This window comes from Lissotriton helveticus, chromosome 1_1 (genome assembly GCF_964261635.1).
Source record: "Lissotriton helveticus chromosome 1_1, aLisHel1.1, whole genome shotgun sequence".
NCBI lineage: Eukaryota > Metazoa > Chordata > Amphibia > Caudata > Salamandridae > Lissotriton > Lissotriton helveticus.
The window spans coordinates 1,323,395,678-1,323,421,562 of NC_136057.1; the positions used below are offsets into that span (position 1 = coordinate 1,323,395,678).

At 46.7% G+C, this 25,885-nt stretch overlaps 1 protein-coding gene across 2 annotated transcripts in view; it reads right to left on the reverse strand.

Moving 5' to 3' along the window:
* RASAL3 (RAS protein activator like 3) overlaps positions 1 to 25,885 on the reverse strand; it is a 286,096-nt gene that overhangs the window by 96,769 nt on the left and 163,442 nt on the right. For both annotated transcript variants that reach the window (XM_078682087.1, XM_078682079.1), the window contains exons 3-4: positions 25,136 to 25,217; positions 848 to 945 (exon numbers count right to left, since the gene is read on the reverse strand). In XM_078682087.1, coding sequence (XP_078538213.1) covers positions 848 to 945; positions 25,136 to 25,217 — 180 coding nt within the window. The remainder of the gene's footprint in view (positions 1 to 847; positions 946 to 25,135; positions 25,218 to 25,885) is intronic.

The window sequence follows — 25,885 nt, forward strand, 5'->3', positions numbered from 1 at the left end:
AACGATGGCTCTACTGCCAGTACTGAAAACAAAGCAAGTTAAACAGATGTAGTAGAAAGCCGAAATAGCCACACACAGTCAATTGTTTGCATATTCACTGAGCAAAGCAACATTCTCAGAACTTGACCTGCTGGGGCTCAGAACAAAGAACATACATTGTGATAACTGATAAACTAGTTATGGCTCAATGTGGTTGAACATCTGTAAACAATACAGAATACATCTCATCATGCAGATCAAACTTACATCCGATATATTAGTTATGGTGGATCTTGGTGGCAGATTGATTCCTGGACAAATATTGCCATCATCTTCTGAGCTAGGCTCTTCCATTTGATCACAGTCACCTCTTAACATAACTAAAGGCATTATTTAGACTACAGTACATGAGAGATATCCTGTCTGCCATATTGTAGATGCTGTAGGCTATAATGCACTTGTAATGTAGCAGACAGGACAACCTCCACATTTGTGACAGAGTATCCCATTTTGATAAAATATGGATGGCTAAGGATCTGATTTAGAGTCTGGTTGTAACAACAAATTCTCCAATTTGTGGTGAAAGTGAGAAATTTGACTAGAATCACTGTCTGGATTTACTCCAGCAAACTATACTTATAGTAGAGAAGCTACAGCGGGTGCATTCGCTCCGGATTTAGCCTTTCCTTAAAAAGATAGGAGTATTTTTCTTTACCAACCAATCTAATTAACCACTTAAGTATGGTAATTAGTATGACCAGTGACCAAAGCTGGTGCCATTAAGACATTATTCTGCTAATCTCCTCTGGCTGGCAGGGATTGTAATGCACACTTGTTTGAGTAGTGATGTTTTCAAAACAGACATTACCTTAACGTTGTTTGGCTGATTCACAGAAATGATTTCTTGATCCAGAGATTCTCTGGGAAACTTTGGACCATTCAAAGTCTTCAGCGTGGAGGCTGTTTCTGTGGAATATATGAATGAACATAGATGAATTGTGGCACCGCTAGGCGAAGGAATAATATTGTATACTGTGAAATCAGCTGTCTCTCCAGAAGAGCTGTTATTGTGCGGCCCAATGTCTTCCTTTTCAGCACTCACAAACAGCTTGCACATTTCACTCACTGATGGATCACGTATTCTTACTTGTGTTAATAACAGAAATGTTCCCTATATATCAAACCAGCATTTGTGGAAATCACAGAGAGGCAGGAAATATTGTTATCCTCCTTGTTGCTTTTCGTTCTTATCTTAATTACATAAATATAGCATGATATAGATTTGGTTTTCTATCTCTCTCTAAACTCTCGCTTTATTTTGAAATTGTACAACTTCTAATGCCCCAGTTGTTGGGAACTGTTTATGTAATGCGAGCTGTCACGAGCGTGCTGCTTATGTCACGGCTCGTGATCAGCTCGTGTATATTGGGAATGTTGGGGATCTTGTTGTGCTTTGAATATGTAGAATTCTGGGGTTGGGGATCTTGTTGTGCTTTGAATATGTAGAATTCTGGGGCAGTACTGTGGTTAGGAGGTTGGGCATTCTCGTCTGAACTTACATGAAGAACGGATGTAAAATAAACCTCCTCTCATTCTTCACGCCTGCTTCGTGTTTATTTATACTACAAGTTTGACTTCCAACACCAATGATGAACGTTAATGTATGTAAAGTGCTCAGGTACCCTGTCCCAAGGGCTACTAATGTTCTCCGACACTAGAATAGCTCTTAATTGGACACCCATACGTAGTAGGTACCTGGACATCAAGGGCTCTTTTCAAACTCTTGTGAATGCAGCTGTCTCTAAGTGTAGAGTCAAATTTCACGACCTATAGTACACCCTGTCATAGGTGGAGATGTCTCATTGGAAGACTGATTTTGAGACTCGATCCAGCTTTGCTGAGTGTGCTTAAGACTTTGGTTCTTCTGATTGAGGAACAAGTGTAGACCTTTTGCATTCTCTGGAAGCCTCTCCCTACCAGTCCTTGTGCAGGTGTGTGAGTCAAAGACAGTGATGTCCTCAATGCTCACTAGTCAGAAGGTGAACATGTCTCTCTTGGTCTTGCGTTGTTAGTGAGTTGCAGATATTAGTTGCAGGTGTTCACAGTTCGGGATTGCCGGACACACGCTCCACCCAATCTTCACCTCCAGCAAGCACATCTCCTTCAACCACACCACAGCTCTCCACTGGACTGACCACAGCTGCGTTCACTTCAACTACAAAAAGACCACGACCCACAACCCCCCACAACCTATTTCCCGAAGAAACTGGAACAAAATTACCACCGACCAGCTCTTCACATCGCTTTACCAAACCCTCCCACCAAATCATCGGACCCAAACCAAGCTGCCACCAACCTCATAAAATGGATCACCCACAGCGCCGACGAACTAGCACCCTTGAAAAACCATCAAACCAAGCAAGGTAGCAAAAAAGCCCCCTGGTTCAACGACGACCTTAAGAAATCCAAGAAGTTCTGTCGCACCCTCGAAAAAGCCTGGAGAAAAAACCCAACCACTGACAACCTGACCACCTTCAAGAACGCCACCCGCAAACACCACCAACTGATCCGATCCACCAAAAAATCAGCATTCAAGGATCGTCTTGACAACAACGCCAAAAACAGCAAGGAACTATTCAACATCGTCAAAGAATTTACCAACCCCACCGCCGGCACCAACGACATCACCCCCTCCCAAGACCTCTGCGACTCCCTAGCATCATTCTTTCACAACAAAATCGCCGACATACATAACAGCTTTGGAAACCAATCCGAAGACCAGTCCACTCCAGTCACTTCCGAACCAAAACCGCCCTCTAACATCCTTTGCGACTGGAACCCAATCACCACTGAAGACGCCATCCGCCTGATGAACTCCATCCACTCGGGATCGCCAACCGACCCATGCCCCCACCACATTTTCAACAAAGCAGACTCCATCATCGCACCCCATCTCCGTGACGTCATCAACTGCTCCTTCAACTCCGCTACCTTCCCGGAAAGCTGGAAACATGCCGAACTCAGCGCCCTTCTGAAGAAACCCACAGCAGACCCCACTGAACTTAAGAACTACCGCCCCATCTCGCTCCTTCCATTCCCTGCCAAAGTCATTGAGAAAGCCGTCAACAGTCAGCTCGCCGCCTTCCTCGAATCCAACAAATCCCTTGACCCCTCACAGTCCGGCTTCCGAGCCAATCACAGCACCGAAACCGCCCTCATCGCAGCAACAGACGACATTCGAACCCTACTGGACAACGGAGAAACAGCTGCCCTCATACTACTCGACCTCTCCGCAGCCTTCGACACAGTCTGTCATAGCACCCTCATACAACGCCTTAGCAAAGTCGGAATACAAGGAAAAGCATTTGACTGGATCATCTCGTTCCTCGCAGGAAGAACCCAGAGAGTCCGCCTCCCCCCTTTTATATCAGAGGCCACCGAAGTCATCTGTGGAGTACCACAAGGATCATCACTCAGTCCCACCCTCTTCAACATATACATGAGTCCCCTCGCAGCCATCGCACGCCAACACAACCTCAACATCATCTCCTACGCAGACGACACCCAGCTGATCCTCTCCCTCACCAAAGACCCAAACACCGCCAAAACAAACTTACACGAAGGAATGAAAGAAGTAGCCGAGTGGATGAAGAACAGCCATTTAAAACTGAACTCGGACAAAACGGAAGTCCTCATCCTAGGTTCATCCCCCGCTGCCTGGGACGACTCATGGTGGCCACCGGCCCTGGGAAACGCACCCATACCTACGGACCACGCACGTAACCTAGGCTTCATCCTGGACTCCTCCCTCTCGATGACCAGACAAGTCAACACCGTCTCATCATCATGCTTCAACATCCTACGTATGCTCAAAAAAATCTTCCGCTGGATCCCCACCGAAACAAGAAAGACGGTCACCCACGCACTGGTCACAAGCCGACTGATTACGGAAACACCCTTTACGCCGGAACCACAGCCAAACTACAGAAAAAACTCCAACGCATCCAAAACGCCTCAGCCAGACTCATACTTGACATCCCCCTTCAAGCTCACATTTCCGGTCATCTGAAAGACCTCCACTGGCTCCCCGTCAACAAGAGAATAACATTCCGTCTCCTCACCCACGCACACAAAGCCCTCTACGACCTAGGACCCGAATGCCTCAACACACGACTGTCCTTTTACACCCCCACCCGCCAACTACGTTCGTCCAATCAAGCCCTCGCCGCAATTCCGCGCATCCATAGATCCACCATGGGGGAAGATCCTTCTCCTACTTAGCGGCCAAGACCTGGAATTCTCTCCCCACCCACCTCCGCCTTACACAGAACCACCTCTCCTTCAGAAAGCAACTAAAAACTTGGATATTCGATAAGTAAAGTACCCCCCCCCCCCCCCCCCCAAGCGCCTTGAGACCCTCTGGGTGAGTAGTGCGCTATACAAATTTTCGAACTTGAACATTAGAGTGGAAGCTGTCACTTTAGTATGAGAATTGTAGGAAAATCTGGACTAACCATGTCACATCACTTCCAATGATCATCTGGGAACAAATGAAAAACAAGCATCTGCAATGCAATAGGTCTCACATTTACGGGAGTTTGAGCTATTGACATTGTAAATGACCATGCCTTTTATTTATGTTTTGGTTTTTAAAACACAAATAAAAGACTTTGTCATTCACAATGCCAATAGCTTAAACTCTCATAAAAGCGAGATCTATAAACAAGCCAGTGGTCACAACTGCGCACAAGAGATCCTCCTGCCCTCCTGCAGTAAGAGAAACTCATTAAAGAAAATGGTGCTTACAGACTAAAAAAGACATATCGTGTAACAACCGAAGTAAAAGGGCTAGTCCTCATGGGAGGTTACAAATGAAGAGAAGGCGGTACTAAGGAGGGATGAACAAGCCTGATAACGAATCAGAAGCCAGCTTTTACAAGGACAATGACACGAGCAAATGACAAATATGGGCAGAGAGTGGGCGGGGCTATAAGTACATACTCCAATACGGCATGGCTTGCAGCGCAGCGCATGCACTGCCCAGACCCGACCTAATGAAAAAAAAATGTTGTGTCCCAGCTAAAAATGCCATATGTACCAAATTTGGACCACTGACTGCTTTTATGGGTGGGTGTGCAGGGAGGAAGCTGGGTGTTTTAGCAGAAGATCACGTTTTTAATATGGTTCTGCCAAAATATGCAATTCAAAATATCAACTCCCACAAGCTTGTGTATGTAAGTATTACAAAGGTAAGTATAAATGTAATATTCTCATCTCCACATCTTCATAATTTGACTTCACGTGCTTAAATGGCATTTGTTTTTGGTTTGAAATTTCTGTTGCACCTTTTAGAGATCTGGTGGAATTTTAACATACGTTCTACCTCAGTTGTACAGACTTGTGAAAATGTTATTTGCATTACAGTTAGTCCACTGTCTCATGTTTAAAATGTTTAGAGCTATGGAGTTTGACAGTATAGATTTTTAAGGTTAAATGTTCAGTGGCCGTGCTAAGCAGCTATCACAGAGATTCATTGGCTTTAGAGAGTACATTCAAATGGATCTCACAGATGCCTCACAGCACTCCTAAATAAATGCTCAACTATATTAAGCTTAGTCAAACTAATATAAGCTTAGTCAGTGAGAGGACCATTAACTTCTCAAATGTTTTCGGTTTATCAACCAAGACTGCTTATTTAGTTCATTTAGATCAGTGTTCTACCCAATATGAGATACATAAACCAAAAAGCAATACATGTTACCATTACAGTACTGTCATAAAAGACACACTCAACTATACTATGATCTATCATCGTTTCAAGCAGTATTGTTTTAAGGATTTGTGGGGTTCCGGGCAAGACATATTTCAGGGCCCCCTGTTCGTAATTTTTCTGCTCTTTGAAGCCTGTATGTTGCCAAACAAACTTTCTGAAACGGGGTTCACATAAAAACCCTTGAAATGTGTCTTTCCGGGGCCCCCAAAAATCCTTAATATGCCACTGGCAAAAAGTGAGAGGCTCAGAAGTAGAAATAGATAGAGAGGAGGAAGGCTGAGATTTGGAAATAGAGAGTGAGCTAGATAAAGAGCAAGTTTACATTCCCTGGTGGGGCCCTTGGCAGGTAGGGGCCCTGGGCAGATGACCACTTTGTCTATGCCTTAAAATGTTCCAACCCTTTTCAATTAGGACAGCATTTAAAAAATGCCTGGCGTTTTTGTCACCAATAATAATATCCCTAAACTTAAAAAACGAGAAAAGGGTTGTTTTCTGTTTTATTGTTTTTCTGGCTTGGTGTTCATGGTTAAATGTTTCTGTTACAGAGGTGTGGTGGATTATTCATTGCTCAGCAGAAATACTGCAGCAGATGAGTGGCATAGTAGCTGTGCACTGGACCAGTCACCGAGTTTCAATAGTCAGGCTGCTCTGCCAAAGCACTAATTTGGTTGTTCGGCCTTGGACTTCCTCCAGGTAGTCAATGTGTAGGTGATTGGTCAGTAGCTTGGAGCTGAAACTATTTTGTTTTCTTTTTAGTCAGGTGTAGGAAGCTGACTCTTTATATGATATACCAAAGTGAGGCATATTGTGCAAAGAGTCCAGGGGTTCCTTCATGAATGGGCAGGAGCTTGCTCTAGCAATCCGAAGGAGTTCTTCTACGGGGTAGTGTGGTCGAGCAGCATTAGGTGTATCAGAGAGGACTCTGAGACATCTGCAAATGCAAACAATGGTCAACTAATGATGCACACATGAAAAAGAAAAATCTATATGCACACGACTCAATAGCGAGATCCACACCCATTTATAAAAATACCACGTATCGTTATATATATCTGGGCACCAGAATCAATATGATCAGGTAAGTACATTTTTCAAGAGAAATACTTTTTCGGTTAAAAAGTTGACGGTTCATTTTTCAGAAGCTGCAACGTCATCCTATTGGAGGATAAACAAGTTTGGCATTCAGATAGAGTACAGCGATTTACAGACTAATCTTTGGGACTTAAGGTGGGTATTAGGCAAGTTCCAAGGCAGCACCAGTGGGTCACCACCAGCGGCACTTGGGTGCAGCAGTGCAATATAGCATTGGTGCAATGTTAGTCTCTGGGGATCAGTGTGCGTGAATAGAGGCTGCAGGTTTCGACTGTGAGGCCAGTCAAGCTGAACCAACAGTAGGGTTCAAGTTTTGCGATGCTAGTGGATGTGGGGACGCTGGTGATTCTCGTCTCCTCGGGCCGGGGCGACCGGGTGCAGAGGGTTTTTGAGGTGTCAGGTTTCTTCGTCTCAGAGCACTCGCGGTACAGGGGGCCTGCAAACAGAGGTTCCACAGGAGTTATTGAGTCTTTATTAAAGGCAGGCCATCCTCCCAGGCTTTGGAGGCAGGACAGCCACAGGATGAAACATCTTTGCTGCAGGCTCGACGGGGAACAACAGACAGGCTGGCAGTGTGCATGGCGATATATGTGTCTCTTGATTCACATGTATGTATTCAGCCTTCACTGTAAATGTCTATGTCAAAAAGGGCCACACTCCTAAATCAGAGAACTTGGCACAACATGGCCATGAGCCTTTGTATGGTTCTTAGATCGGCACCTAATGACTTACAGCTGAGATTGGTTGTCTTTTTAGAGGCTATAACATGGTGTTATCCTGTTAATTTGAGATTTTATAATCCGAAGTTTTGACTCAAACTTTGCAAACAACTAGGTGTAGTGTACAACTATTGAAGCAGTACTGTATTGTAGAGAAAGGAAAGAACAAATATCATAGTCCTTGTAAGAAATTTGTAGAGGAGTACAGCTTTGAATACCTTCAAAAGTAGGCACTCAACCTATGCAAAAGCATTTACTTGTATATTATATCTTTGATGGATTATGAACGTTGCACAATGACATTTCCAGCTGCGTGAGTAGATGAAACTCATTTATTATTTTTTGTAGGGGGGGGGGTATTGTGATGATTTTAATTAATCAAGCAATAAACATTAAACTTGAAACTTGATCTTTGATGGATTACAGTTTCCTCTTTAAGGACCCCTTTACCTCTTGCAAGAACTGGTCATAAGGCTCTGATTCAACACTAAAACCAGTACATGAAGCACACACGACCTTTTTTCTGCTTGGAGCCCTGTCCTTCTCTCTGTCTCTGCTGATGTGGGTTTATCTGAAGCTCGCAGTGGATGCTTTCCTGTAGTTAGGGGGTGGACTCAGAGTTATCGGTCTCTTTGCAGGAAGTGGTTTCTAGCATTGTTCAGCTTCCCGAAAGCTGCTTCTTGCATCAATGTCAACACGCCTCGTATAGGCCTGGAAATGAGTAAGAGGTACACAATTGACTTTCTGTAGTAGGGGATCTCTGTGTATAGTCATAATCTAGGGAATAGTCCCGCCCATGTGCGTGGACCCCGGAGCAATCAAAAATAATCTCTTACAGTGTCAAAAAATGCAGAAATGCATAGACACTTAAGAGAGAATTTAAAGACAGATAATGCAGCCAAAAAAGGCTACACTGTCCAGTACTTCAACTAGAAATTCCACCACAAAATCCACAAAACAGCAAAGCCTGTACAGATTTCCCTTGCTTAACAGCAAAATCCCTCAGGAATGATAGAGAGAAGAACCTGGACAGACAAGCCCCATAGGCTGCCATTATGTGGCTTAAATAGGATACTGTGCCTTTAAGGAACCTTCCAGAACCTTCTCTCAGTATCCCAGAATGCATAGCAGGTCCAACTTAGTTTCAGTTCTTTTTTCCGGCTCCTGCAAGCAGGACCCTGGAGCATTGAGCTCTCCCTTTTCAAGGGTTTTGTTGGTGTTTTTTGCACTAAATTCGATTTTTGTGCTTTCAGAGTACTTTGGTGACTTTCTTCTTGGGTTTCTGCACTCTTTTATTGTCAATAATGCCTGCATTATTTGATAAATGCCCGGAGTGCTCCAGGAAGAAGGCCAAATCAGACCCCCATGAGGTCTGTATCCTCTGCCTTCCCTCTTCCCACATCCCTGAGGAGTGTGTGATCTGTAGAGGCTTCTCTGGAAGGACCCCGAAGGACAGGAGAAAAATCAGACTTCAGGGACTTGAAGAAAGAAGATTGAAGGCTCGAGGTGGGTCAGGAGGGGATCCTTCTGCCCATGCTGAGGCCTCTGGGGGGCTCCCCAGGGGCAGGAAGTCCGGCTCTCGTCCAAAATCTCCGTCTGGGTCAGTGGCTATGACCACGACGTCGAGAGGAAGGTCCACGGTCAGTTCCCGGTCTCCCCAGGGCTCTGGGTTGAGAAAACGTCGCCCGTCGACGTCGAGGGACGTTTTCAGGCCACCGTCGAAGCCGGTGTCGATTTCCTCGTCGTCGACGTCAGCGTCGAGTGGACGACATCGGAGGACCCGGCGTCGGCGCTCGCCGTCGAGGCGACACCGCCGTTCGCCGTCGAAGTCATCGTCGTCGAGGGGATCCTCGTCGTCAGGGTCGCCGTCGAGACGGAAGAGGTCTCCGGCGCCGAGGAAGTCGACGTCGAGACGGTCTAAGAGATCGACGTCGAGACGGTCTAAGAGGTCGACGTCGAGGCGATCTAAGAGATCCAGGTCGCCGTCGAGGCGACATCGCTCGTCGTCGAGATTTCGCGGTTCATCCATCTGGTCGGGGTCGACGTCGAGGCGTAGACACCGGTCGACGTCGAGGAGTGTGGAACGGTCGACGCCGAAGGGCCGATCGCCGTCGAAGGACCCACATTCCATGTTTGGACACCGGTCTTCGGCGTCAGGAGGTCGTCAGGACAGGCCCAGGACTGTGGGGGGCTCCCCGCAGTCTGGACATGGTGGTGGCTCGCCGGGAACGGCGTATTCCGTGGTGTATACCCCGAAGAAGCCTACTCCGCCTCCTTTACCCAGGGGTCCGCCTCCGAGAGCTCCGACCCCTCCCCCGTTGCCTCCCTTGCCGGCTCCGAAGGTCCCGGTTCCGGTTACGCCTCCTCCACCGGTTCCGCCGAGATCGGTGTCGGTACCCAAGTACCCGACACCCCCGAAGAAGACTCCTAAGTCGAAGGTTCTCCCGAAGCCTAAGGCGTCTGACCCGGGGAGGCCTACGGACAGGCCCAGGCCCAAGAGATCTAGGTCTCGCTCGGGTAAACGATAGATTATAATATATATAAATCTAGACAGATCTAGGAGTGGTCGCAGGTCTTCATCGAGATCCAGGCATCGCCATAGGAGGCATAGGTCCCGGTCCCGTTCTACCTCGGGGACCCGTTCCTACTCGCCAACGTTATCTGATTCACCGGAGACTAGGGTGTCCCCAGTAGATGACATTGGTACGTTTCAGGAGGTTCTCCTGCGTGGGGCGGCGAAGTTGGGGATCAAGGTTACAGCTCCTACGCCTTCAACTTCTGTGATCTTTGAGACATTACATAAGAAACACCTGTCTCGCCCCCTACTACCTTTGGTGCCAGGGCTCCTTGAGCCTGCGGAACAGCTCTTCCTAACACCGGCGGTGGTGAAGTCTGCGCCCTCCAGGCTCATCAAGAAATACAGAGCTCCAGAGTCGGACCCAGCTTTCTTGAGAAAGGACCCAACACCGGATTCCGTGATCGTGACAGCGGCTCGGAAGCTCCATGCCACCTCCCCTGCATCCACTGTGCCTCCTGATAAGGAGAGCCGCTGGATGGACTCGGCTGGACGGAAGGAGTGTGGGACGTCCTCCACAACGATGAAGGCCGCCAGTGACTCGGCTCTGTTGGGGCGATATGACCGTTCGCTGTGGGACTCGATGGAGCAGTTTGCGGACCTCGTTCCTCGCGACCGCAGAGAGGACTTCATGGAGATCGTCCAGGAGGGGATGCTGGTCTCTAACCAGGCCATTAGTGCCGCGGCAGATATCTCCCTGCTGTCCGTGCATGGATACTGCCACGGTATAAACCAGAGGCGCCATGCTTGGCTCAGGTTGACGTCCCTTAAGCCTGAAGCGCAACAACGTGTGGCGAATCTGCCGTTTTCCGGAGATACCCTCTTCGGGAAACACGCGGATGATGAAATGGCCAGGATGAAGGCCGAGGCTGAGACCCTGACGGCGGTGGGCCTGGAGAAGCCCAAGGAGAAGAAACCCTACCGCCAGTTCCAGCAACGGTTCGGGTTGCAGGGTCGAGGAAGGGGACAGTCTTCTGGGCAGCATCAGCAGCAGCCGCAACAGCAGCAGTACAGAAGGCCCTTCCAGAAACGCCAGGGGGTAGAGGTAGACAGCAGTCCTTTACCGCGACCAAGGGCCCGGCCGGGTCTCGACCCTGAGCGGTTACTTCCCCCTCGTCCGTTACCCGCTCCGGTGGGGGGAAGCGTTCAATTTTTTCTGGCAGAGTGGAGAAAAATTACTCAGGACAAGTGGGTGCTGAATATTGTTTGCAATGGATACAGTCTTCGGTTCATCAGCCCTCCTCCATCGATCCCTCCGGTCAGCTCGCAGTACCAGCTGCGCGAGCTCCAGGCGGAGGCAGACATCCTGCTGAGAAAAAGGGCGATAGAGGACGTACCTCTGTCTCAAAGAGGAAGTGGTCTTTACTCTCGGTTCTTTCTCGTCCGCAAGAAGGACAAGAACGAGTTCAGGCCCATTCTGGACTTGCGACAGGCAAACAAGTGGATTCGCAGAGAAAAGTTTCGCATGCTGTCGTTGCATCAGATCTACCCTCAGCTGCAACGAGGAGATTGGATGTGTGCCATAGATCTACAGGATGCATACTTCCATGTGCCTATTGCATGCAAACACAGGAAGTTTCTGCGCTTTCAAGTCGGCACCAATCACTATCAGTACACGGTGCTTCCCTTCGGGCTGAAGTCTGCACCCAGGACATTTTCAAAATGCATGGCAGTGGTAGCGGCACACCTGAGGAAGAACAAGGTGTTTGTCTACCCGTACCTGGACGATTGGTTGATCAAGGCCTCCTCCTTCTCGGAAGCTCCAGCACACTTCCAGAGGACGTGCGTTCTCTTGAACAAGCTGGGGTTGCACATCAACATGTCCAAGTCTGTCCCGACTCCGGTCCAGTGCATCCAGTACTTGGGAGCCTCCATCAACACGCTGTCAGCAAGCGTATCTCCTTCGGAGGAGCGACGTTTATCACTCCTTCGGAAGGCTCAGGCTCTCATGTCTACTCCATCCACGACAGTGAGGACGGTGTCTTCTCTGCTGGGATCGATGGCCTCGTGTATCTTCCTGACGCCACATGCGCGGCTGCACATGAGACCGCTGCAGGAGTGCTTGGAGGATCAATGGGACCAGAGGAGAGGATCTTGGGACGACAAGATACGACTGTCTCTACATGCTCTTCAGTCTCTGAAGTGGTGGTGCTCGAAGGAGAATCTTCTCAGAGGGGTTCCCTTCCACAAGGACATTCCCACACAGACTATCGTGACGGATGCTTCTCTCCAGGGCTGGGGAGCGCACTCCGGAGACCTGCAGATTCAAGGGACGTGGTCCCAGACGGAGGCCACGTACCACATCAATTTCCTGGAACTCAGGGCTGTGCACTTGGCGCTGAAGGCTTTTCACCCGTCCTTTCAGACCAACTCTCTGCTTGTTCAGACAGACAACACGACAACGATGTATTACCTCAACAAGCAGGGGGGCTCGAGATCGCGCACTCTGTCGCAGGAGGCGCAGGCGATCTGGCACTGGCTTCTGGCTCGAGGACTGTCGATAACAGCCACCCACCTGCCAGGTGTGCAGAATGTTCAGGCAGACGAACTGAGCAGACTCATTCAGGAAAACCACGAATGGGTCATAAGCGACGAAGTTCTGGGAGAAGTCTTCGCAAGGTGGGGGACTCCAGACGTAGATCTGTTCGCCACCGCCGAAAACAGAAAATGCCGAGGCTTCGCCTCCAGGTACTACCAGCCGGGGACGCTGGGGAACGCGTTATGGATCAACTGGTCGAACAGCTTTCTGTACGCTTTTCCACCAATTCCCCTGATTCCGGCGGTTCTCATCAAGCTGTCCCAATCCAGGGCGAGAATGATTCTGATTGCCCCGGAATGGCCCAGACAGTGGTGGTTCACGGACCTGCTTCACCGGTCTCTCCTTCCTCACATGAAGCTGCCGTGCAGGCCGGACCTTCTCACGAAGTTCGGGGGGCGGATGGTGCACCCCAACCTCTCGTCTTTGAGTTTGGCGGCATGGCTCCTGAAATAGTGCCATATGGCCATCTGAATCTCCCAGAGGATTGTATGGACATACTGAAGGAGGCTAAACGCCCTTCCACTAGGACTTCTTATGCTTACAAGTGGAAGAGGTTTTGCATCTGGTGCAAGTCTAAGAACTTTAACCCTACGACATGCAAGGAAGATGTCATCCTTCTATATCTACTGCATCTGGCGCAGTCGGGCCTTAATGTCCATTCCATTAAGGTTCATCTTGCTGCTTTGACTGCCTACAGGAAAGGCCCTTCACAGACTTCCTTCTTCCAGATCCCTGTGATCAAAGATTTTTTGGAAGGCTTGAAGAAAGTATTCCCTCCTGTCAGGCTTCCTTCGCCTTCGTGGGACTTGAATGTGGTGCTGTCCAGATTGATGAAGGAGCCCTTTGAACCTATTCATAAGGCTTCGTTGCAGCACCTGTCCTGGAAGGCGGCGTTCCTCGTGGCCATTACATCGGCCCGCAGGGTGAGTGAAATTCAGGCGTTGTGTTGCCAAGAACCTTATACTGTTTTTCATGCTGCTAAGGTTGTTATGCGTACTCACCCTAAGTTTCTTCCCAAGGTTGTTTCTGATTTTCATATCAATCAGAATATCACTTTGCCTACGTTCTTTCAGAATCCGTCATCTCCAGCGGAAAGGTCTTTACATTCCCTGGATGTGAGGAGGGTGCTGAAGTTTTATCTTGATGAGACTAAAGATATTCGTAGGTCAGACCAATTGTTCATTAATTATGGCTCAGTCAGGACAGGTCTTGCTACCTCTAAACAGTCCATCTCGAGGTGGATTGTGTCCTGCATACAATTGTGTTACTGCAAAGCTAATAAGACCTTAGGGGGTAAACCTAAGGCTCATTCCACCAGAGGCAAAGCTGCCACGACAGCTATGCTTCGTAATGTTCCCTTTGCAGAGATCTGCAAGGCGGCCACTTGGAAGTCGGTCCATACCTTTGCTAAGCATTACTGCCTGGACATTGATGCCAGGGCAGACGCTCAGGTTGGGCAGGCTTCGCTGCGGAATTTGTTCGCACAATAGTGGCGTGATTTCATGCTCTCCACCGCCGCTTGATGTGGGGATGGGCTTGCCATTCTATTCACTAGATTATGACTATACACAGAGATCCCCTACTACAGAAGGAGTAGTTTCTGTCCTGTAACTCCAGTTCTGTAGTAGGGGTATCTCTGTTATAGTCATAAGTGCCCTCCCGCCTCCCCGGTGGAGATTTGTTCAGGTGCATAATGCTACAGGTCTGGCGTTTTTTACGCCTTCAAAAAGAACTGAAACTAAGTTGGACCTGCTATGCATTCTGGGATACTGAGAGAAGGTTCTGGAAGGTTCCTTAAAGGCACAGTATCCTATTTAAGCCACATAATGGCAGCCTATGGGGCTTGTCTGTCCAGGTTCTTCTCTCTATCATTCCTGAGGGATTTTGCTGTTAAGCAAGGGAAATCTGTACAGGCTTTGCTGTTTTGTGGATTTTGTGGTGGAATTTCTAGTTGAAGTACTGGACAGTGTAGCCTTTTTTGGCTGCATTATCTGTCTTTAAATTCTCTCTTAAGTGTCTATGCATTTCCTGCATTTTTTGACACTGTAAGAGATTATTTTTGATTGCTCCGGGGTCCACGCACATGGGCGGGACTATTCCCTAGATTATGACTATAACAGAGATACCCCTACTAAAGAACTGGAGTTACAGGACAGAATTACTCCTTTCTAGACATACCATGCCTTAACCACAGGGCGAACTCAAATGTTGGAATATGTACCTATAGCTCTACTCTTTGAACACCAAAATATCAGTTAATTGTGATTGCCTTGACGTATCCAAAAATAGCCGGAAAGCTTTTTGCTCCTGCCATCCAAATAATAAATCTCCTTGTTTAAATGCCCTATCCTTCTCAGATAATTGGGAGTTATAGCTATTTTGTAGCCATTTCAATTACCTTACAACCCAACTAAAATTTAAATCAGTGACTCAAGAAGATGGAACAGTCTAACCAAAATATTTCTGTGGAGTGCCTCAAACAGATAAAGAAATTGCAGCAACATATTAATATTGATAACATTATAGTAGTTGGTATAGAAAATGGAAGGTCGTACCACATTATTATGACACATGGTGGGTTTGCCTAAACTCTTGCTCCAAGTTGCTCATAGTTGTTGCCCAAAGGTATACAGAGCGGTCGCTTCAAAAATTGGACTTTCATTCACTTATTTGCATTCTACAATAACAACGTCGGTCATTTTCAGCCGAAGACTCCCAATGACTGATGATGCATTGCTGTCGGTCCACAAATGAACACCCATAAGAATAGATATGGAGTAAGTGGACACATGCCTGGTCTGGTGGGATCCATGGACAGGGTAGAAAGGCAGATAGATTAACTACCAGGGGCTGCAGGGGAGACACGTAGGAATGAATAATTAAAGGCCTTTGTGCCACTAAAACCCTTTCTGCCCATTACAGGATTCTCAAATTACAGCAGGTGTATTCTCTGGTGACTTGTGGTGGGAGCAGCCATGTAGGAAAAGTATGCAAAAGAAACAATTGATGACGGGAAGCTAGACAATGCATAGATTCACCCCCAGTCACAAGGATCTGGGTTTAATCCAATCTTTTGCTCACCTCACCACCCCAGTTTGGACCCAGCCATATGCAAATCTGTCTTGAACCTGGTACTTATAGGACAGTCCTGCCCGAACTGCCAAGCCAGGTCCTCCCTGGACCGGAAACAAGCATCCTGGCACCGGTTTCAGGGAATCACCCTTCATCAGCCAGGCTAGCTTGAATCCAGTGGTGTAGTGAGCACGGGACCCACGTCAGGGCCTACCCTTCCCACTTAGGGTGACATATGCAAAAGAAACAATTGATGGAAGGAATGCTGGATAATGCAAACATTCACTCCCAGTCATAAGGATCTGCGTTAAATCCATAATTATTTTGTTCACCACACCACCCCAGTTTGGACCCCGCCATATGCACATCAGTCTTGACCCTTTTCTTTAGGGGAACAGTCTAGCCCGCACTGCCAAGCCAGATCCTCCCTGGACTGGAAACAAGCATCCTGAGACTGGTTTCAGAGCATCACCCTTCATCAACCAGGCTAGCTTGAATCCAGTGGTGTAGTGAGCACGGGACCCAAGTCTGGGCATACCCTTCCCACTTAGGGCGACATATTCAAAAGAAACAATTTATGGAGGGAATGCTGGACAAAGCAAACATTCACTCCCAGTCATAAGATTCTGGGTTAAATCCATAATTCTTTTGCTCACCACACCACCCCAGTTTGGACCCAGCCATATGCACATCAGTCTTGACCCTTTTCTTTATGGGAACAGTCCAGCCCAAACTGCCAAGGCAGGTCCTCCCTGGACTGGAAACAAGCATCCTGGGACCGGTTTCAGGGCATCACCCTTCATCAGCCAGGCTAGCTTGAATTCAGTGGTGTAGTGAGCACGGGACCCCCGTCTGGGCATACCCTTCCCACTTAGGGCGACATATGCAAAAGAAACAATTGATGGACGGAATGCTGGACAATGCAAACATTCACCCCCAGTCACAAGGATCTTGGTTTAATCCATCATTCTTTTGCTCAACACACCACCCCACCCCAGTTTGGACCCCGCCATTTGGAAATCAGTCCTAACCCTGTCCTTTATGGGAACAGTCCAGCACAAACTGCCAAGCGAAGTGAGCTAAAGAACGATGATGGATTCAACCCAGATCTGTGACTGGGTGTGAGTGTCTGAAAAGTTTCAGCGCTCCATCTATCATCTCCTTGTGTTTGCTTTGTTCACCCAAAGTTGGCAGGCTATGTCCAGACGTGGGTCCCTTGCTCACTTTGCCACTGGATTCAAGCTAGCCTGGCTGAGGGGGGGTGTTACCCTGAAACCGGTCCTTGGCTGATTGTTTCCTGTTCAAGGAAGACCTGGCTTGGACGTTCTGGCTGGACTGTTCCCATGAGGCACAGGGTCAAGACTGATTTGCATATAGCTGAGTCTGAACTAAGGTGGCGAAGTGAGCTAAAGAACGATGATGGATTCAACCCAGATCTGTGACTGGGGTTGAGTGTCTGAAAAGTTTCAGCTCTCCGTCCATCATCTCCTTGTGTTTGCTTTGTTCACCCTAAGTTGGCAGGGTATGCCCAGACGTGGGTCCCTTGCTCACTTTGCCACTGGATTCAAGCTAGCTTGGCTGGTGAGGGGTGTTACCCTGAAACCGCTCCCAGGATGCTTGTTTCCGGTTCAGGGATGATCTGACTTGGCAGTTCGGGCTGGACTGTTCCGATGATGCACAGGGTCAAGGCTGATTTGCATATAGCTGGGTCTGAACTGAGGTGCTGAAGTGAGCTAAAGAACGATGATGAATTTAACCCGTATCTGTGACTGGGGGTGAGTGACAGAAAAGTTTCAGAGCTCCGTCCAACATCTCCTCGTGTTTGCTATGTTGGAAAAGTAAGCACTGGCAGCATCTTAGTGACTGGGCACATCTTGGAACTGGAACGGCAAATGTAGGACAACATGGCGTTGAGGCAGCAGCCATGTAAGAAAGTGTGAATCCTGCTGCAACATACCCCAGTGGAATACTTGTTCATCCAAATCGCCCTTCCGATGTTTAGGTCAGAGTCAGTCTGGTTGTGGCAAGGTGTCCATCTGTATAATTCCAGAATTCTTTACCAGACTCATGTTTATATCAATTTCATCAGTCATGGAGGTATTAAGAAAGAGTGCTGGGAATGTGATTTGGTTACCTTTAAGGCACAGTACTCCAAGAGAGAGAATCTTAAAGCAACTGTCATGAAGAAGGAATGCCAACTCTGCACAATATAGATTAGAAGCTCAGATACTAGAAATAATTGTTCTATATTGTAGGTATTCTACCAAAATTATGTTTGAACAAGTGCAAGCCCTAGAGGCATGAGTTTCCTATTACATCACCAAACAATAACTCCAAAACATCTGTGAAATGCCCCAAAGTCTAAATGAAACACCCTACCAGACGGCATGAAACAGGGGAGAGTATATGAAATACCATGTCCTCAGAGAAATGCCAACAAAATATTAACAGCAAGTGTCCCAAAATACCAGCATGGCATGCCTGAAACTGATGAAAAGCCTACACACTGCTCTGTGGAAAAAGGAGTGGCACAATTTATTATGTGGAATATCTGGAAAGTAAACAAATGATTGGGTGGCTTGTTGCCAGCGCATGCTGCGGCATTCAAAATAACTGCAACAATGACTTTGTCTCTAGGAGGAAAAGGAATACCAAGCGATTTGTTTTCCCCTCATTCGCCTCTTACCACAGCTAACATGAAATCCATAGGCTGCCGCTATTACTCCAAAAGGAGAGGTAGGCCCAACAATTCGATCTTGCCCCTCAGCACTACCAGCAACATACCCACTTCATCCTAGTTGCTGACCTCCCATTGTTGCAGAGGAGGGTGGTTGTGCTCTCTTTAGGGCTAAACCAAGGGCCAGTGTCACTGGTCGTCACAAACTTAGACACTGCCTGAGACTTAATCATAGGATACAAAAAAATGGGCCACACAACCAGACTGCTGTCCAATTTAATCGTATTTTTCAGATGATCTTTTTCTTTGAATTTTTCAACTGAATCAAATCCATTTTAGAGGTTTTATATAAAGAAGACAACCACTCTGAATGTGTGGGAGATATTACTTCAGCCCATCTCTTACAAATTTCACATCTGGGCAAAAGCATTGCAAAGAATAAAAAGTCTCTATCCGGGCCAATAATATCCCTCCAGATGCCCCAAAAAAAATTCCAAGGGAGATATGTATCGTATTCCCCAGGATTGATGTTAGAGAGACTTCAATTTTGCTCCAAAATTCCTCCAATGAAGGACAAGCCCAGAACATGTGTATATCCGGAGCGCTTTCCAGGTTGAATTTTTTACCCTTGGCTGGGGGGGCTTTGGACATTTTAGAGAGCCTTGCCGGGGAGAAGTAAGCCCTATGTGTAAAATAGTGGTTTCTCTTCAACCACGCTGGCTTTACGGTCAAAAAAAGGGTGTTGTATGAAGACAGCCAAAGGGACTCCCAATCAATATCCGGAATAGCCTCCCCCCATAATTGCTCGGCCAGCTTAAATTCGCCATCAATAGCCTCTTCGATAGGCCAATAGTAAAAGGATATTTCTTTCTTCCCTACTGGTTTGTTAACTAGATGGTCTTCCAGGGGGTTCCCTTGCCCTAATGGGATCTTCAAATTCTGAGACCAGCTCAATAGCTGCAGGTATTTAAACCTTGACAGACTGCCCGCCAGCTTATCATTTAGAGTTACCCATGGCAGTAGCGATCCACCAACCGCAAGGTCCCCCCATACTACTACTCCGGATGTTTTTAAAGGGGCTGCCAGCTGATCTTTTTAGCAGCTAGGGGTTCCCGGGCTGTCCCACATAGGAGGAAGCCTCGAATAATATTCAAAGCCTATTAATTGTTTTATCTTTGCCCAATTTTGGGCCATACCACTTAGGACCTTCAGTCTGACCTTCTTAAAAACATTTTTTGTCCCCATATTTAAACATAAAACCTTCTCGAGGAAGCCCCAGTTGTTCCAACGTGGCCAGGAACATTTTACCTCTACCTGATGAATCGTTTTTTTTTAGCAGCATTCTAGAATATGACAGCTGGAAGGCCCATGCATAATATTGAATATCCGGAAGAGCCAGACCAGCTTTAGATGCCCAAACAAAAGAATTAATGGATTTCTGAATGTTATCGATTAATGCTTTCCCAAAGTTCAAAGGGATGGTATTAAACAGGAACGTGATTTTCGGCAAGATAGACATCTTTATAAGATTTACTCTGCCCAATATAGACAGAGGTAGATGTTGCCAAATTTTCATATGGGCTTGAGATTCCTTCAAAAGTTTGTTGAAATTAATTTTAGGTATTTGGTCTACCTCTGGAACAATCCTTATTCCTAAGTAACGTAGCTCTTTCTTGGTTTGGTATCAGGACACTGGCAAGTTCCAAGTCATTATCTCAGTTTTATCTTCATTAACCTCGTACCCAGAGACCCGGCCAAAATCCCTAGCAAGTTCAATCACCCTAGGGAAAGAAGAATCCAGATCTGATGCCAAAATAAGGATGTCATCGGCATACAGAGCTACCTTCCTGTCCCATAAACCGCTCTTAAATGATGTAATAGCTGGCTCCTCTCTAAGTCGCTGAGCAAATGGCTCTATATAGAGGTCAAAAAGAAGGGGGGACAGGGGGCAGCCCTGTCTCGTGCGCCTTTCAATTTTAAATGGTCTGGTGGTTTTACCATTTAGCACCATTCTGGCAGATGGTTCGCTATAGATAAGGCGGATAGTGAGGCAACATTTTGGCCCAAATTTTAACTTTTCCAAAACTGCCCCAAAAAACTTCCAATCCACCCTATCAAAAGCTTTGGTTGCATCCAGTCATTGCTGCTAGGGGTAGAGAAAAGGTGGATGCAAAATCTATAGCGCCAATAAAATCCTGTGTAAGATTAAAGAGATTTCGCCCCTCGATGAATCCCTTCTGGTCAGAATGGAGCACTTCCCCATCTATGTTCCCTAGTCTATCCGCCAAGGTTTTAAAAAAGATTTTGTAGTCGGAATTTAGCAAGGATATCGGCCTATATGAGCTGCAGTTTATATAAGGTTTACCTGGTTTAAGGATTAGGATGATATTTGCTTCCCTCCAGGTAGCTGGAGGTTGGGCTCCTTCTAACAGGATTTTATTGAAAATCTCAGCCAAAACTGGGGTAACTACCTCGGTCAAATCCTTGTATAGTTCCGCAGGAAGGCCATCCGACCCTGCTGCCTTGCCCTTCCTCTTGTCCAGAAGAGCCTTCCTTATCGCTTGATGTGAAATTCCAGCCTCCATACTTTCCTGATGCATTACACTCAGTCCAGGTAGCTCGATAGAATTTAGCCAGCCTTGAACAGATTTTAAATCAGAGTCACTTTCATCTTTATATAACCCTTCGAAATAAGCGTGAAATATCTCTCCCATCTCCTCCTCTTTACTTGTTAGTAACTTGGAGCCGTCATCTTTCTTTAATATGATTCTTGACTCTGTCAGTTCTGGTTTTCCAGGCTAACAACCATCCCGCCCCTCTCCGTATTCGAAGTGGGCGAGCTTACTCACCTCCCACCTATTGGAAATTCTCGTTTGAATTGAATTTTCCAACCGAACCTTTAAGGCCTCTAATTCTGCCATTAATGTCTCTTGGAGGTCTTGTTCCTGCTCAGATACCAGATTAATTTTTTCCTCCAATAGCTTCATTTGGGACTCCACAGAAGTGATCTCTTGCCTGTATTATCTATTTTTATAGACAATTTTATTTGTGATCAGGCCTCTCAGAAAGGATTTTAATGCGTTTCATACCACCATTATGTCTGATGAGCCTAAATTGATATCTAAAAAGGCTTTCACCTCTTGGATCAGAAAAACCGTGACTGCTGTGTCTAGGAGGAGTGTGCGGTCAAACGTCCATACCCTTGGTTGTTGGCTACTGGCTAGATTTGTCAATCCAGACAGCCGCATGGTCTGACAAGTGAGGGGTTAAATAGTCGATATTCTGTGTGCGGTCCCTTAAATCGTTGCTAATCAGGATATAATCTATTCGTGACTTATGTCTGTATTTTTTATTGTAGAAAGATACCCTCAGCTGTGATCCTGATCTCTCTCTCCATATGTCACTAAGATCATATTGCTTCATCATTATTTTTAAAAATGCTCTTGATTTTGAGGGGATTGTTGCCCTGCTATTAGTTGATTTATCCAATTTTGGATTCAGAACAATATTAAAATCCCCTGCTAAAACAGTTGAATCCGGCAACTGCAAGAGATTAAAAGAAATGGTTTTTAGCGTTGATGGATAATCCTGATTGGGACCGTAATACCCAGCAATTGTCAAGGGGACGTTTTCTGCCAGAATCTTCACTATCACCCACCTACCACTCGAGTCAGTTCTAACTTCTTGTAGAGATGCATTGGCTTGTTTTTTTTATTATAATAGCCACACCCTGATGTTAGCTGTCTGGTCTGAACAGACGTAATGTTCCACCCACCTAAGCTTCCCACAAATATCATCCATTTCCTTGTTTACCAGGTGGGTTTCTTGAAGGATAACTATCTGGGCTGGTGAATCTTTTAAATATTGTAGGATTCTTTCACTCCTACTTTTGAGTCGTAGACCATTAATGTTCCAAGATAGACACCGTAATGTTTTCATGGCAGATATATAATGGGACTAAAACCCTGAGACATACTCAAACCAATCCTGTTCCGACACCAAGGTAGTCAAGCGAGAACATGGCGGCCGTAAGCTGAGCGGCCGCTTGCCTGCGCCGACTACTCTGCTGCTCCATCGTGCTAAAGGGGCTATGGTGGCTCCAAAAAACTCTATAAATGCTCTCTAACGACTTAAAAACTCAAACTCTCTTTTACTTCATATTTAAAACTCTAAAACTTACTTTATATGTGCTAGGAGTCGGGCTTGGATCTCCCGTGTTGCTTTAGTGCAGCGGTCAAGCTGGGGCGGGGCCGGGAGTTTGTTGCCCGCGGTTTGTTGCGAGGCGGTCTCGGTCAGAGTGGATCCGGGAGGACGGAGGGAAGAGCCAGCACTGGACGTGAGATGAGTGCCGGTGCAGCCACGCTGGAGGGGAAAGTGGAGACGCCTGCTGCAACTGGGGGAGAGGCGGCAGCATCAGTGACAGCGGCGGCAGAAACAAGAACTGTCGAGGCGGCATCTCCAGACTCCGCAACGGCAGGGAGAGAAGCAGAGTGCGCTAAGGGTACATTTGGTGTCCTCCGATTTAACAAAATTGTCTCCACCTTCTACTATGGAGTTAAGTCTCCCCCTACCCCCGTCAGTATCTACTCTTGCACCCGCTCAGCCGAATCCCATACCAGACCGCCCTTTGGTGGTGGACTCCCCATCGGGGGTGTCCGCGGATCCGTCTGGGCCTGAGTTACAGATGAGTGAGTTGCAAGCCAACCAAGGGGTTTTGGTGGATAATCATACAACTACATCGGTTAACATTGCAGATAACCAATTAGCCTTCGCTAATATGCAGAGGTAGTAAAAAAGAGCGGGGAGTTGGGTAAAGGAGGCAAAGGAGGTGAAAAAAGTCTTGAGGTCTGCGGAGACACGTTGGGTCCAGTGGTACCTTTGGGCGATGCTGGTCGGGGACCTCCTGGGAAACCCTCTTCACCTCAATGGCCATGGATATCAAAAAGGGTTTTGCGGTCTCAGAGGTAAATCGGGGGAAATCCGAGTGTTTTGTGAATCATTGGAGAAGAAGCTTGTCAATCTAAGCTCAAGAACAACTGTGCTGGCGAGTGAGGTCGGATCCATTAAAGACGGTTAGGGCAACGTCAGATCGGATATCTCTGCACTCAAAAGAGGAGAGGCCGCCCTTCATGAAAGAATGGAAATATTGGAAAATAATTCTAGGCGCAATAACCTTTGACTCTTAAATATACCAGAAGGAAGAGAAGGGGGTGACCTTAAATCTTATGGTATCTCCCTCATTAAGGACACAATACAGATTGACGCCACGGAAGAGGATCTAAAAAGAGATATTCAGAGAATCCATCGAGATCCGTTTAGAAGACAGCCTAACAGAACAAAATCTAGGAAGATTCTAGTTAATTTTCTGACATTTTCCATTAAAGAGGACATTTTAACAACGGCTCTCAAGCTGAAATCTTTGAAGTCAAGAGACTCTTCTTTCTCATTCGAGATTTGATCCGACCTCTCTCGCACGACCCTAGACAGACAGTGGGAGCTGGGGAAAAGAATGGACGATTTTAGGAAGCTGGGGGCAACAGTGCTGTTAAAGTTCCCTGCACAATTGAAAATCATGTTAAATAATAAAATGCATTTTATTAAAACACCCCAAGAAGCGGAAGAGTTTCTAGGGAACTTAAAATCCTAAAAACCTTAATTTTTCTCTAGCTCTCTATGCACACTATAGAGTATGTTTCTTTTAGTAGTCATCTAGTATTGCACTTTGAATCACAGTCATTGGTAATAGCTTGTAGAAGAGTAAACGAGAAACTTAAGTAAATGAGAAAGCTAAATTGTAGAGATTGCAATTAAATTACGGAGCAGTTTGTGTATAGCAGCAGTCAGGCAGAACCTGTTTTTTCCAGGGAAATAAGGGGGGGGGTTCTCCAGGGTGGGAGGTGGGATGGGTTGTGTGTGGGGGGGGCGGGGTACACACGGGTGTGGGAGCAGAAGGGTAAAAATAATCAAAAAAAGCATTCGCCTCACAATCCAGATAAAGTTCATCTTGGTTCGCTTTTGGTTTGGTGTCGGAACAGGACCAAGCGATTCTTTGGCATCAAGATGGATTCTGTCATCTCCGCAGGGTATAGACAGGAATGGCAATTAGTAATGTGTCAGGTAATTTGTAATAAATTCTCTGGCAGAAGAAAGAATGCTAACTATAGATCAGGAATGTCCATTCTGTGCCAAGAAGGGAGAAACGTCAGCTCTCTGTCTAGACTCCATATTTAGCTTCTGGGTGCTAACAGCCCATGGAGCTCCTGTCGATCTTTGACCCTGGTAGGACCACAGAAAATGGAAGTGCGAGGGGCCCTATAGACATGGTGAGGATACCTGCCTCTCATGATGGCACATCATCGTTTCAGATGAAGGTCCAAAAGACAGACAAGATGACTGACTGGGATGGGGCACTATGATGCGTGTAGGTCCTTTCACCACTGTTTGACCACTGTTCTCTTATTTAATTCTAAAAAAGGGATTTCATTGATCCACTTAAACCCCTCTAGCTTGCACTCGGCCCTGGAAGGGCACATAAGTAATGTCTGCCTGGGGAGAGAGAGAGTGTGAGATCTGGGAGTGTGAGAACAGGGGCATTTAATCCCACTGTGCTGCCCAACTGAAGACTTGCTTGCCCAATGCTTGAGCATCAACGACTTGGGCTATACAAATCTTTCAAGTAGCCATGCTTGCTTTTGGAGATCATACTCACCAACTTTGTCCAGGCTGCATGCATGCTGCAGGCTGGACCCCGACAAGCAGCTTCCAGTTCTATTCCGCGTTCTGTATGTGTTCTACAAAAGAGAAAACAAACCAAGAAATTTGAACAATGAAATTTTTTTAAATGTGCTTGTATTGTTATATCAATCTAAGAAACAAATTCCATATGTTGTGGGCATACCAACAGCTTACTGAATGACAACCATGCCATGGATGCTTGGCTAATGAAAGCATTGGGGTTTATCATGAACACTGTGACAGATAGAGAAAAGCTAAACAGTTATTTCTTATTAAGAAAACATATGCAAAGCGATACACCTTTAGATATTCAGGGGCATATTTGCTAACCCTTGCGCCACCAGAGCACCACTTTTTGTGACGCTACAGCGGCACAAACTTTGAAATCATATTTATGAGGCCACGCAAAGCCACTTTGCATGACTCTGAATGGCCTAATAGATCTGGGGTAAGGCAAGGCAGCTCAAATCGCTTATTTGCCTTAGTCTGCACTCAGGAGGTGTTCCATGGGCATTGCAGGGTGTTATCCCACAAAACACCCATGGATTTTGACACTTCCTCAGATTTACGAGAACATGTAAACCTGAGGAAGCACCAAAACCTTACGCCTCCCGAGGCGAGGTGTAACGAGGAGAAATAACTTTATTTCTCCTAGTTTCTTCCTCTTTCTATATGTGCTGTATTCTGCAGCATACATAGAAAGCAGAAAACACCTCTCAGGCAC